We start from the raw sequence: 15,230 nt of genomic DNA, 5'->3' as shown, positions 1-15,230 counted from the left end.
CCCCCCAAAACCTGATCGCTGGCCCCCGATCATTTCTGGCCCCAGCCCTGACCCCTTCCCTCCCGGCCCACCGCCATCTCCAGCCCCCACCCCCCTCACCGATTCCCCCCCCCCCGACAGTAAACCCCCCCACCGCAGTCCCGACATTCCCCGCAATGCCGATCCCCCCTGCAGGCTAACCGCTCCCCTTGCTGACCACCCCCCTCCCCTCAGCCTGCCCCAATTGCCCCCTCTTCACTCCAGCGGGGTCAGGCTGCTAGCTCCCTGAAAGTGGGGAACTACTGTAATTCCTACTGGAGTGAAATACTCTGGCGGTGGGGAGATGTTAGTGGGCCCGGAAACTTCAGTCCTGGGCCCGCTAATGAAACTTACATTATATTAAAATGAGCATTTAAATGGTCTTGGCGCCTCCCCGTGGATTTCTGGCATGGCGCAGATGCCGCTGGAAATCCGGCACTGGGAGACGCTGGGGTGCGTACACTCGCGCGAACCCCACGAATCGCAGCGGGATGGAAGAATCGCGGCCTTGAAATGATACACTTTGGCAGGTAGAATAACAGAGCTGAATAATAATTAAATGGAGAAAGAATGCACAAAGCTGCAGCAGAGGGATTTGAGGGTCCTCGTGTATAAATCACAAAAATTTAGTATGCACATTTTGCCACTTTCACTCTGAAGGTCTCCAGTTGCATTTGGAAGTTACTACGATAATTGAACAGTTATTTAAATAGATGTACAAACCTGTGCAGTTTTTAGCATTGACGGCATCTCCATAGTAACCTGGAGCACAGCGTTCACAGTGGATGCCTGTTGTATTTCGCAGACAATTGCGACAATCCCCAGTTTCCTCATTGCAGTCATCAAATATGAGATTGGGATCAGAGTTACCATTACAGTTACATTTTCTGCAACTGCTTCCATAGAGTAAAGGTGTTCCATAGTAACCAGGTGCACATCTGCAATAAACAAGCATTTTTTTCAACAATGTATTTGCCCTTCATTGTAATGCAGCTAGGTCTCTTCCGTATATGGGTGGTAATTATTTTGGTAAAATGTTTTTCACTTTTTGAAGAAGATCTCATTAAACTGAGAGTCGTCATTGAATTCGTCAGGGAACTGAAGTATTTTCTACATTTGTACTGAACAGCCTTACAAATTACTCACAGGTAATGCTCCTTTTAACCTGCATGGGTGCATGTCTGTGCAATAGTCCAGGGTGCACTATGCTAGAAATAAATAGCCATGATGTGGAGATGTCGGCGTTGGACTGGGGTAAGCACAGTAAGAAGTCTCACAACACCAGGTTAAAGTCCAACAGGTTTATTTGGCAGCACAAGCTTTCGGAGCACTGCTCCTTCATCAGGTGAGTGGGAGTTCTGTTCACAAACAGGGCATATAAAGACACAAACTCAATTTACAAGATAATGGTTGGAATGCGAGTCTTTACAGGTAATCAAGTCTTAAAGGTACAGACAATGTGAGTGGAGAGAGGGCCAAGCACAAGTTAAAGAGATGTGTGTTGTCTCCAGCCAGGACAGTTAGTGAGATTTTGCAAGCCCAGGCAAGTCGTAGGGGTTACAGATAGTGTGACATGAACCCAAGATCCCGGTTGAGGCCGTCCTCATGTGTGCGGAACTTGGCTATCAGTTTCTGCTCAGCGATTCTGTGTTGTCGTGTGTTGTGAAGGCCGCCTTGGAGAACGCTTACCCGAAGATCAGGGACTGAATGCCCGTGACTGCTGAAGAGTTCCCCGACTGGAAGGGAACACTCCTGCCTGGTGATTGTCAAGCGGCGTTCATTCATCCCTTGTTGTAGCGTCTGCATGGTCTCCCCAATGTACCATGCCTCAGGACATCCTTTCCTGCAGTCTATCAGGTAGACAACGTTGGCCGAGTCACAAGAGTACGTACCGTGTACCTGATGGATGGTGTTCTCACATGAGATGATGGAATTCATGTCGATGAACTGGTGGGTCTTGTAGAGGTTGCTGTGGCAGGGTTGTGTGGTGTCATGGTCACTATTCTCCTGAAGGCTGGGTAGTTTGCTGTGGACAATGGTTTGTTTGAGGTTGTGCGGTTGTTTGAAGGCAAGAGATGGGGGTGTGGGGATGGCCTTGGTGAGTTGTTTGTCTTCATCGATGACATGTTGAAGGCTCCGGAGAAGATGTCGTAGCTTCTCTGCTCCGGGGCAGTACTGGACGACGAAGGGTACTCTGTCCGCTGTGTCCCGTGTTTGTCTTCTGAGGGGGTCAGTGCGGTTTTTCGCTGTGGCACGTTGGAACTGTCGATCGATGAGTCGAGCGCCATATCCTATTCTTATGAGGCCGTCTTTCAGCATCTGTAGGTGTCTGTTGCGATCCCCCTCATCTGAGCAGATCCTGTGTATACAGAGGACTTGTCCGTAGGGGATGGCTTCTTTAACGTGTTTTAGGTGGAAGCTGGAGAAGTGGAGCATCGTGAGGTTATCCGTGGGCTTGAGGTGCTGAGGTGACCGTCCTTGATGGAGATGCATGTGTCCAAGAATGCAACCGATTCCGGAGAGTAGTCCATGGTGAGTCTGATGGTGGGATGGAACTTGTTGATGTCATCATATAGTTGTTTCAGTGATTGTTCACCATGAGTCCAAAGGAAGAAAATGTCATCGATGTATCTAGTGTATAGCGCCAGTTGAAGGTCCATGCGGTGAAGAGGTTTTGTTCAAACCTGTGCATAAAGATGTTGGCATATTGAGGTGCAAAATTTGTCCCCATGGCACAATCCGTGCGTCTGGATGAAGAACTGGTTGTTGAAGGTGAAGATGTTGTGGTCCAGAATGAAGCGGATAAGTTGTAGAATTGCATCTGGAGATTGGCAGTTGTCGGCGTTGAGTACTGAGGCAGTTGCAGAAATGCTGTCGTCGTGGGGGATGCTGGTGTAGAGCGCCGAGACATCCATTGTGACGAGTAGTGCTCCTGGTTCAACTGCTCCATGTGTGCTGAGTTTCTGTAGGAAGTCTGAAGCGTCGCGACAAAAGCTGGGGATTCTTTGTACAATGGGTTTCAGGATGCCCTCGACGTAGCCGGAGAGGTTCTCACACAGGATCCCATTGCCTGGACGGCCTCAACCGGGATCCTGGGTTCATGTCACACTATCTGTAACTGCCACGACTTGCCTGGGCTTGCAAAATCTCACTAACTGTCCTGGCTGGAGACAATACACATCTCTTTAACCTGTGCTTGGCCCTCTCTCCACTCACGTTTTCTGTACCTTTAAGACTTGATTACCTGTAAAGACTCACATTCCAACCATTATCTTGTAAATTGAGTTTGTGTCTGTATATGCCCTGTTTGTGAACACAACTCCCACTCACCTGATGAAGGGGCAGTGCTCCGAAAGCTTGTGCTGCCAAATAAACCTGTTGGATTTAACCTGGTGTTGTGAGACTTCTTACAGAAATAAAAAGGCCATGCACAACCAATGTTCCCTTTAAGATGCACATATACGCCTCCTTGTGGTGATCTGTAAAGGATCACACAATGCAACAAGTCGTCCATGCAGAGCAAAGAGAAGTTTGAGAGAACATTGCTCCCATCCCAATTATAATATGGTTTCGATGTGGAATAAAGCTTCATCTGCAGACCAAGGCAATGCTTGGTAGTGTAGAGGATGTACAGGGTAAAATATTTTTGGTCCAAAAATTTCTGTCAACGTAAAAGTGAGGGAAAGTACACATGTTAAAGTGGATATCTGACAGTAGCTTTGTGAAAAAGGTGGCATTTGGCATGCTTGCCTTTTCATCGATCAGGGCATTGAGTACAAGAGTTGGGAAATCATGTTGCCGCTAAAGAAAACCTTGGTTAGGCCGCATTTGGAGTATTGTCTGCAGTTCTGGTTGCCACATTACCAGAAGCTTTGGAGAGAGTGCAAAGAAGGTTCACCAGGATGTTGCTGGACTCGAGGGTGTTGACTATGAGGAGAGGTTGAATAAACTATGATTGTTTTCACTGGAAAGATGGAGGCTGAGGGGAGACCTGGTAGAAGTGTACAAAATTATGAGAGCCATAGACAGGGTGGATAGTCAGAGGCTTTTTCCAAGGGTGGAAGTGTCAATTACAAGGGGGCATCGGTTCAAAGTGAGAGGGGGGAAGTTTAAGGGAGATGTGCGAGGGAATTTTTTCACGCAGAGAGTGGTGGGTGCCTGGAACGTGCTGCCGGAGGATGTGGTGGAAGCAGGCAGATTAACAACATTTAAGAGGCATGTGGATGGGTACATGAATAGGGAGGGAATAGAAGGAGACGAACTGAGTAAGGACAGAAGGTTTTTTTTTAGTTTACTTAGGGCATCATGATCGGCACAGGCTTGGAGGGCCAAAGGGCCTGTTCCTGTGCTGTACTTTTCTGTGTTCATTGTTCTTTGTTCAAAAGTCATCTCACTGCTTGGCTTCTCAGCCAAATGTATTGTCTGGACATGACTTATTTTTGTATTTTCAGATTGAATAAAAAATCGAACTCATGACAGAAAATTATGGCTTGTTCCTTTTGGTCTAAGTATCTTTTTAACAATGTCATAAGTGTTAATTACTTTGAAACAAACTCTCAGGCACTGAAAATGAATGACCATAACTGTAACCTTCCACTCCTTAAGATTTGAATTGTTGAATATTTAAAAAATATATATTTTATATTTTTTCTTGATTTCTCTTCTCTCTTTCCATCCAATCTTCCCTTTTCTTTCTTTATTTCTCTTTCCATATTAACCCATTCTAACTTACTTGTTCAGACCATGCACAGTGAAGGAGATATTCAGTTGCTTGTCCAGTTCACTCAGATTCCATGTGTCCCGTGTAGGCTGCCACAGCTTTGCTATCTTCCATTTCCACATTCAAAAATGTGCAGGACAAAATGGGCAAGGCCAGGCCTAACTAATTATGAGCTCCATTTGTTGGCCTGCCTCAGCAATCTTTGGGCCAATACATTTTTCAGCCGAAACAGGATAATAAGATTATATGATGCTGATCACCACAGTTTACACTAATAGCAGTTTACAGCTGTAACTGATCAACCTAGACAGTGCAAAGTCCCCATTAAGTGAGACTGAATTTCAGAGATATTTTCAATGGGGAATTTCACTGTTGCAGTGTTGATTGGAAGGGTCTGGCACAGTGCCCTACTGCAATACATTTTTAAGTCTTCGCTTTATTTGCAGTCACTGCCCGGGAGTGGGACTCACCACAAACATGTCTACTACTCATGGCTAATTAGAACCATAGAAACGTTACAGCATAGAAAGAGGCCATTCAGCCCATCTTGTCCATGCCAGCCCAGACCACCCAGAGCCCTTTCTAATCCCACCTTCCTGCACCCAGCCCATAGTCCTGCATCTTAAAACACTTAAGGTGCAGATCCAGGTACTTTAAAAAATAATTTAGGATCTCTGTCTCTACCATCAACTCGGGTAGCGAATTCCAAACACCCTTTGCATAAAAAAGTCCTTCCTCATGTCCGCTCTACACCTACTGCCACTTATCTTGAATCTACTTCCCCTGGTTCTGGAATTCTCCACCAAGGAAAAGAAGTTTATCCTGTCCACTCTTTTTGTACACCTCTATCAAGCCACCTCCCAGTCTTCTTTGTTCCAAGGAAAATAACCCCAACCTACTCAATCTCTCCTTATAGCTACTCTTCCAGCCCTGGCAACATTCTTGTAAACCTGCTCTACACTCTCGCCAGAGCAATTATGTCCTTCCTGTAAAATGGTGACCAGAACTGCGCACACAATACTCCATTTGTGGCCTCACCACTGTTTTATACAATTCCAACATTATATCCTCACTTTTATATTCTATACCTCTGCCAATGAAGGACAGCATTCCATATGCCTTCTTTACAACCTGGTCTACTTTGCCTATATGGACCTGTGTACTGTGTGACCTGTGTATGCCAAGATTTCTCACTTCATCTACCTTTCTTAGTATATCCCATTTATTGTGTATTCTTTATAACTGTTTGAACTGTGTATAACAAAGAAAGAAGGATGATCACTGTACCCAACGGTACTGTGATCATCAAAATGTAATTGCATTTTCCTATCATATACAAAGAAAAATCAGAACTACATAAAAACAGCACTATGGTTAGGAGATGTAATGGTTAAATCCAACACAACCATCACCCCTCAGGAACTATGTCATTGTCTATCTGATTGAATACTTTTGCCCAGACTCTCCAGTCATTAAGGCAACTGTTACTTTCACTGATTAAACAACAAATGTACAAAGTAATTACCTGTCCACCCATTATATAAATTACCTGATTTACATTTTGAGCTGGAAATGGAAAATAAACTAATTATTCAAGTGAGTATATTACTCATTCTTTCAGTTTACCATCAACGCAGTGAAGACGACAGACGGCGCCAACAAATCAGAACCAAAAGTACCCAGCCAATTGACTGGACAATCCAAGTTAAACATGATGGGAGGAATTCTCCCTTCCCGTCCGCCATGGGAATCGTAGCAGGCTGGGGGGGAGAGGCGGGAGGGGAGGGTGGACCACACAAAGGTCCATTGACCTTGGGCGGGATTCTCCGGTTTTGGTGTGAGCGCGGCCGGAGAATCCCACCCCGTAGGTTTGTGAGGGAGAAAGAATTGGAGAATATTTTGATAGGTTGGGATGATGTAAGGTGAAAGGAGACATGTGTGGAGTAGAAAGGCTGGCAGAGATCTGTTGGACTGGATGGCCTATTTTTTGTGCTGTAAGTACTACTCTGTAATTTGAGAAAGAACAAAGAACAAAGAAAAGGAGGAACATAGGAATTAGGAGCGAGAGTAGAGAATTGAGCCCTTCGGGCCCGCTGCACCATTCTATATGATCATGGCTAATCTCCATCTTATCCTAACTCCACTTCCCTGCCTTTTCCCCACATAGCCCCTCATCCTGCTTTTGATCAAATATTTAACTCTCTCTTTCTTGAGTACAGCACAGGAACAGGCCCTTCGTCCCTCCAAGCCTGTACCGATCATGATACCCTAACTAAACTAAAAAAAAACCTTCTGTCCCTCACTCGGTCCATATCCCTCTATTCCCTCCCTATTTATGTTCCCATCCAGATGCCTCTTAAATGTTGCTAATAAAAGGCAGCACCACTAGTATTCTAGCCTTTAGACAACACAACAAATCTTGTGGGGCTCACAGATTTCAAATTACATTTTCTTATCATATACAATCTAGTGCAAAACAACCAAATAACAAATACTAACCTTTCACATCTGGGTCCAGCGTAGTTTTCCTGACATACACATCGCAATTTATCCGCTTTAATCATACAGGAAATAGCAAAACTGAAAAATGAAAAGAAAATACAAAGAAAGATTAATTTCCTCTTAATAGCAGATTTAAAGCTTTTACTTCCACTCTTACCATACTCTATGTTACATTCAGCCAGGCTGAACATTATAATATTCAATAGCTGCACTTCTTAATATGGGCAACTAGAGTGACTACTTTAGTCAACTACTGCTTCATAAGAAATGAGGGCTGATAATTCCTCTGTATAAACAAGATATTTGTAATTGATTTCACATTAAAAATTAGAATATTTTCCTTTATATCTCAAAAGTTTATTATTTGAAAGTTCTCTATTGACATAATTGACATAATTTACATGGAAACACGTTAAAACATAAATGTTGCTATTTCATCTGAGCCAACTTCAAAGACAAAAGAGTAGAACTTGACTGTATAGAATACAAGGTCACACAATTGAGGCAAGGCCACTCTGGCTCACTGAAGTCCACTGTCAAGCAGATCATGTTTCAGTTTTCAACATTGCCCCTTTTCAAGATCAATATACATCTATTTTCTGTTGAATTCAGCATTTGTAAAGTTGTATTCTAAATTCCTGCCAGGTGATAACCAGCTCTTTAGAATTTCCAAATGATGAAGGTCACATATGCTTCATATGTTAAGCTAAGCTAACCTAAACATACCTGATATTTTAAAAAATCATTACATACATCAGGACCATGTTATCAAGGTTATTTATAGAGCCTAAACCACTTTATAAAGCAATTAACAATTGCAGCACTGCAGTAAACAGGTCTTCGCTTTTTCCACTTACTTATTTGAAGGTATACTTAAAGGGCAAGGACAAGGCTGGCAAGATTTATGATGACCCTGGACAACGTCACCAATATAGCCATCAAGACATTTTTCACAGTGGTCTCCAGTCGTGTTATTCTGACAGTTCTGAAATACAAAGTGATAAATAATTCATATTTTGTCATTTACTGCATAATAGATTTCAATTGAATTTCAAAAGCAACTAAAGTAACTTTTCCTTTTTGCAGTAGTTATTTAAAGTTGAGAGTTTTGAATCAACATTAATGTAATACCTGAAGAATCTCTGTTATATGTGCTTTACGCATTTCTCATTTTAAAAAATTTTATAGGCTTATGCTCCTTTTAAATACATTTGTTTCTGAATCACAATCCATCTTTCAGCATTGGTACAGATTCAGTGTGATCATGCATCCATAAATGGGCACAGTGATGAGAAAAGAAAATTGATAAACATTTTTAGCTTGTGGAGGAAAAAACATGCAGTACAATGTTGTCATGTGCAAGTTATTTGATGATCTGTCGGTCCAATTTACTTGACTGGTTATTTGTTTGAAAACAGAACAAAACAAGTTCCACATAAAAATGCAGGAAAATCTCAGCAGGTCTGACAGCATTTGTGGAGAGAGAGAATAGAGCCAACGTTTTGAGTCTAGATGACCCTTCATCAGAGCTGAGAGAAAAGAGAGTCAGCAGAGATTTATACTATGAGGGTAGGGAGGGGTGGTGGAGTTGGACAAAGGGAAAGTAAATGAACATGTAGAAGGTTGAGAAGGTATTGAAAGTGTCCATTAAGTGGTCAAAATGTATGAATTGCAAAACAAAGGTGCAACTTGGTCTTTCAGCATTGGTACAGATTCAGTGTGATCATGCATCCAAACAACTTGGTAAAGGACTGCCTGAGGAATGTGGCAGTTGGCCTGAAGAATGGGGTGGGGGAAGAGAGAGGAAAGAAAGAGAGCGATAAAATGGAGAATGAGATGATATGAAATAAAATAAAATAAACGGAAATCGGGCAGCAGGATTCTGACTTTGAGGCATTCAGTCATAATCCCACAGATGGTAGCTTCACACCATTGGCTCCTCAGCTCTCCTGCTGCCACCTTCATGGCCACATATGTGTCATCTATAGCACCCTGGATGCAGAGTAACCCAGCCATCATCGCAAAGCTTTGTATTCCGTTTGACTGGCTGCCCTTGTCTGTCCAGTAGTTGATGAAGTGCGGTTACGTCTGAAGATGGTGTCAATCACTAGCTTGGCACAACTGTGTGTGGCTGATTCCGAGACATCACACAACACCCCCCCCCCCCCCCACCCCTCCCCCACCACTGAGTCTGGAAAATAACCAGAGGTGTAGAACTTGAGGGCCACTGTGACCTTCAACACCACTGGCATGGCGTGACCCCAATACAATTAGAGGCCTATCATTTTGCAAAGGGGTGACAGTGGACCTCAGGTAGGTAGTTGGTACATTGCCTGTATACTCTAGCCACTAGATCGTGGCGTTTTTGGTGTCCTCTTCTGCCTTGGTCTCCCTGCCGACCCTGCACCAGCTTTCATGTGCCTTTCCTCTAGCAAGTCTCTGCCTGGGGCACTACCTGTGTTCCCCTGGCCTCCTTTCCCTCTCTCTTTAGAGGAGGTCCCACCAGCAGAATGCACTATCTCCATTGCAGCAAATGTAGATGACCAGTGCCTTGGAAATGATGGAACAATCTTCCCCAATCCTCAGAGAAATCTTCCAGGGAAGTTCTGAAATGCTTCTGAAAGTCAGGCGTCAAATGCTTAAGAATAACACAAGCAAAACTCTATACTCACACAGTTACAAACTCTATCACAGAGAAACTGCTGTTGACTTGGGGGCATTTTATCCTGTCCTTGGATGAGAAAATACCAAAAATGTGATGAGCATCCACATGTTTTGCCCATGCGACTAAGAATCACATGGGCAGCATGAAATCACAGTTAATTGGATTTTCAATGGCCCTTTAATTGTTGGTGGATGCCTATTGATTCCATCGCATGCCCACGGCTTAAAAATCCCACATCTTCTCACGCAATTTCATGCCGTTCCTCAACTCAGTCCTAAATATCAAGAGATATTTATCACTTTTATCAGCCCTTTATCAAGAGACTGTGCCCTGTGTTTTACATTCCCGACCAATGCAAACAATCCAGCCTATCAAGCCCCTCTAGAATTTTGTCGGTTGCAATGAGATCATCTCTCATTCTTCTAAACTCCAACTCTGGAATCTCCCTGAATCAATCCATGTTGGAAGACATTTTTGAATTAAACAAAAATGCAAAAGTTCCCTGGTGTATTCTCCAAGGCAACATTTCGATCAATTAGAGTGGACTTGCCAACTAATCATCACCTTTTCTTCATGCAGTATAAATTATTAGTCCCTTGAAATTTGGTGTTCTTGCATTTGTCCTGATGAGTAAAAGACATAAAGCTTTGAAAGCATGTTCCTTTTTTAGCAATATTCAAGGAATGTTCCTTTAAAGGACAATAGTTTCAAAATTATGCTTTAAAATACATTGATTGTGCTTGGTTGCATTTGGTGATATGCAAATGAGTTTGAACAGAAATATATTTTTGAAACAGCTCCAATTTTGCACATAGCTAATACCCATTTTGCCAACAATGCCTAAAGCAGAAACTCTACTTGCATGTTTTTTTTTCCAGAGTTCGGTGCCCGGTTGTATGCCTATCCAGTTGTATGCCTAACTTCATTGGAAAATGTTCCATTGTAAAATTTCTGACAGGCTGAGATACAGCCTGGAAGATTTTTCTTGCTGAATCACTGATTGGGTCAAATAGCCTGTTACAGTGCCATATATCCTATGTAATCCTAAGAATTACATTCTAGCAGAAATATTTTCTTTAACTTAATGCAAAAATAAACTAGCTGCAGAACAAGTAATATTTTCTTAACAACCATACTGTTCACAGGAAAAGGATGTGAATATTTACAATAGACATTTCCATGACTACAACAAAATTAATGCTTTATTTTAGGAAAATGTCACATCCTTTCCAATTCCACAGCATTGCTATGTGATGTTTCACGTCATTTTGGGATGAATTACTTACTCTTTTATCCCTGCTTTTCAAACAATTCTGTTCTCCATGTTTGGAGTGATTATGTCTTTTTTTTATCAGTGTCACAAGTAGGCTTACATTAACACTGCAATGAAGTTACTGTGAAAATCCCCTAGTCACCACACTCCGGTGCCTGTTCAGGTACACCGAGGGAGAATTTAGCATGGTCAATTTATCAAATCAGAATGTCTTTCGGACTGTGGGAGGAAACCGGAGCACCTGAAGGAAACCCATGCAGACACGGGGAGAACGTGCAAACTCCGCACAGACAGTGACCCAAGCCAGGAATTGAACCCGGGTCCCTGCACCGTGAGGTATCAGTGCCAACCACTGTGCCACCATGCTGCCATAAATCTACATATATATATATATATCTATAGTATAAATTGAAAATATACCCTGCATTCAGTAATACGTAGCTTCATTATTTACGTGTTTTCTTTTTCTTAATTCTTTCATTGGCTGTGGGCATTGCTGGCAAGGCCTATATTTGTTCCCCATCCCTAAGAATAGTTAAGAGTCAAACACATTGTGGATCTGGAGTCACATGTAGGCCAGACCAGGTAAGGGCAGCAGATTTCCTTCCCTAAAGGACAGCAAACCAGATGTTTTCTCTTACAATTAATGATAGCTTTATGGTGACCTAATTCCAGATTTTAAAAAATTAATTGCATTTAGATTCCTCCAGCTGCTGTGAAGAGATTTGAACCCATGTTCCCAGTGTATCAGCATAGGCCTCTGAATTACTAATTTTGTGGCAGTCCTACTTTGTCTCCCCTTAAATACATCCAATGGGCAGACATTACTTTACACCCGTTTTGCGGTGGGAAAACATCTCAAAATCAGGCATAAAGGTGCTAGCGCGAATGGTGCTGGTTTTTGTGCCTGTCGCGATTTTACGACATCCGGATTTTCGGCGTGGTCATTCTCTCGCCAGAAATGGGCGAGAGGCTGGTTAATTTATTGAAATTTATTTCATTGTTCATTTCAATGTGTTTAGCGAGCAGAGCGCTCAATCGTCTGGGCTTGCTTGCCTTTATGGCTTCGCCGGGAGAGGTTCTGTCCGGCGAGGAAAACACCTGCTCCCCATGAACGGGGAACAGTCGTATTGGCCTCTCCGGTGGAACCAGAGGCCATTGAGGCCCCCCCAGGGAGTCTGAATACAAGCCGAGGGTGCCCCTAGGGCAGTGCCAGACTGGCAGTGCCACCCTGGGGGGGGGGCAAGTAGCAGCTGACTTCATTGGTAAGTGTGCAGAAGACTGTGTGCCAAAGAAGCAAATCCGTGAGTTTCCCAACCGGAAACCATGGATGAACAGGGATATCCACTGCTTGCTGAAGTCCAGGTCTGAGGCGTTAAAGTCAGGTGATCCTGACCTATACAAGAAATTCAGATATGATCTAAGGAGATCCATCAAAGATGCAAACAAGACAGCACTGGACCAAACTAGAGTCCCAGGATAGCTACAAGGACCCCCGCCGACTATGGGAAGATCTCCAAGATATAACAGGTCAAGATGAAGGCATGTAAAATCGCCTGCACCAATGCACCTCTCCCTGATGAGCTCAATGCATTCTATGCAAGAGGTCAGCGAGAGCATGCCCTTCACCCCTGAAGCCTCGGGTGAACCTGTATCTGAGGTCAGCATTGCATATGTCAGAGCAGTCTTCTTGAAGGTCAACCCATGGAACGTGACTGGCTTGGATGGGGTACCCGGACGAGCATTCAGATCCTGCGCGGATCAGCTGGCGGAGGTATTCACAGACATCTTCAACCTCTCTTTACAACAATCTGAGGTCCTATCTGCTTCACAAAGTCAACCATCATCCCTGGTACCAAAGAAAAGCCAGGCATTGTGCCTTAATGATTATCGGCCGGTGGCTCTGACATCCATTATCATGAAGAGCTTCGAAAAGGCTGGTCTTGGCATGAATCAATTCCGGCCTCCCAGATTGCCTGGATCCACTACAGTTTGCCTACCGCCGCAACAGGCCCATAGCAGACACCATCTCCCTGGCCCTGCACTCAACCCTCGGACACCTAGATAACAAAGACACCTATGTCAGACTCCTATTTATCAATTACAGCTCAGCCTTCAACACCATTATTCTCACAAAACTCACCTCCAACTCCGTGTCCTGGGGCTCAGCTCCTTCCTCTGTGACTGGATCCAGAACTCCCTAACTCACAGGCCACAATCAGTAAGGATAGGCAACAACACCTCCCCCATGATCATCCTCAATACCAGTGCCCCACAAGGCTGTGTTCTTAGCTCCCTACTATACTCCTTATATACCTATGACTGTGTGGCCAAATTCCCCTCCAATTTGATCTTCAGCCTTGCTGATGACAACGCCATACTGGGTCTGATCTCAAACAATAATGAGACGGAGTACAGGAAAGAGATAGAGAATCTGGTGAACTGGTGCGATGACAATAATGTCTCCCTCAAGGTCAACAAAACAAAGGAAATAGTCATAGTGGAGGACATGCCCCTGTCTACATCAATAGGGATGAAGTAGAAATGGTTGAGAACTTCAAGTTTTTAGGTGTCCACATCACAAGAACCTTGTCCTGGTTCCTCCATGCCGACACTATAGTTAATAAAGCCCACCAATGCCTCTACTTTCTCAGAAGAATAAGGAAATTTGGCATGTCCACTACGACTCTCACCAACTTTTACAGATGCACTAGAAAGCATTCTTTCTGGTTGTATCACAGCTTGGTATGGCTCCTGCTCTGTCCAAGACCACAAGAAACTACAAAGGGTCGTGAATGAATCCCAGTCCATCACTCAAACCTGCCTCCTATCTCTTGACTCTGTCTACACTTCCCACTGCCTCGGAAAAGCAGCCAGCATAATTAAGGACCCCATGCACCCCGGACATTATCTCTTCCACTTTCTTCCGTAGGGAAAAAGATACAAAAGTCTGAGGACACATACCAACTGACTCAAGAACAGCTTCTTCTCTACTGTCATCAGACGTTTGAATGGACCTACCTTGCATTAAGTTGATCTTTCTCCACACCCTAGCTCTGACTATAACACTACATTCTGCACTGTCTCATTTCCTTCTCTATGTATGGTATGCTTTGTCTGTATAGCGCGCAAGAAACAATACTTTTCACTGTACACTAATACATGTGACAATAATAAATCAATTCAAATCAGCTGTGACTTGCTGCAGCTGGCAATGCAGCATGATCCAGCAAAACAACCTAGGCCTGCATAGTTCCATTTCCAGCACCCTTTAACTCTAGCATGGTATAACAGGCTGAAAAAAATCCATTTAAGAAGGAAACATTGTTTGTGTAATGTACATATGCTCCTCCCCCCCTTTATCCCCAAAGTACAGTTGCTAACTGATATAAGGTGCACAGAATCTTCAATCCAACATATTTTCTAATGCACCACAAGCAATACAATACCTGAACCACAATTACATTCAGTTCCTGCGATAAAGATGTTCTGGACTGTTAAGAATCTCTCCATCAAATTTTATACAACAACAAAGAATGTTAAAACTTTGCAATTAAAAAGTATATATTTTACAACCAAATCTCATTGCCATGAGGTTAATTTAGATGAGAGAGAGTCCACTTTAAATATATTGTCAGATATGGAACCATGCTGCCCCAAAGGGAAACTAGTCAGGATAGTATGAGCCTCTAATGACATCATCATAGGTTGTGTGGTTGCCAAACAATAGTGATAGCAATATGGTGACATTTGGGTTATCTGGCAGCACTCAGTGGGTTCTTGCATGTTTTACAAGCAAAAAGGCCATATTAGGATTCTCTGCATCCATTTTTCTGGCCAGACAGCTTGTTTTTTCTCAACAGGCCATCATTTTAATTTTTTTCAAATTATTTCTAATGTTTCCAGGCAACAGAAATCCATTTCACCACCTTCTCTATTTATGTGGCAGATTTTCTTTTCATCTGGCATCGGGGTTTTGAAAAATGGATCAACAAGAAAATGCAAAATCACCAGGACCTTAAAATGATGTCAAATTATAGTATATAACAACA

At 43.3% G+C, this 15,230-nt stretch overlaps 1 protein-coding gene across 1 annotated transcript in view; it reads right to left on the bottom strand.

Moving 5' to 3' along the window:
* Nucleotides 1-15,230, bottom strand: part of lama4 (laminin, alpha 4) — a 129,623-nt gene that overhangs the window by 85,513 nt on the left and 28,880 nt on the right. The window contains exons 3-5 of the mRNA XM_078212712.1: nucleotides 8,098-8,225; nucleotides 7,238-7,318; nucleotides 742-956 (exon numbers count right to left, since the gene is read on the bottom strand). Coding sequence (XP_078068838.1) covers nucleotides 742-956; nucleotides 7,238-7,318; nucleotides 8,098-8,225 — 424 coding nt within the window. The remainder of the gene's footprint in view (nucleotides 1-741; nucleotides 957-7,237; nucleotides 7,319-8,097; nucleotides 8,226-15,230) is intronic.

The sequence above is a fragment of the Mustelus asterias genome, chromosome 5 (assembly GCF_964213995.1).
Source record: "Mustelus asterias chromosome 5, sMusAst1.hap1.1, whole genome shotgun sequence".
Lineage (NCBI taxonomy): Eukaryota > Metazoa > Chordata > Chondrichthyes > Carcharhiniformes > Triakidae > Mustelus > Mustelus asterias.
Note: the sequence above shows the minus strand (reverse complement) of the source record. Positions and strands in the feature narration are given on the sequence as shown.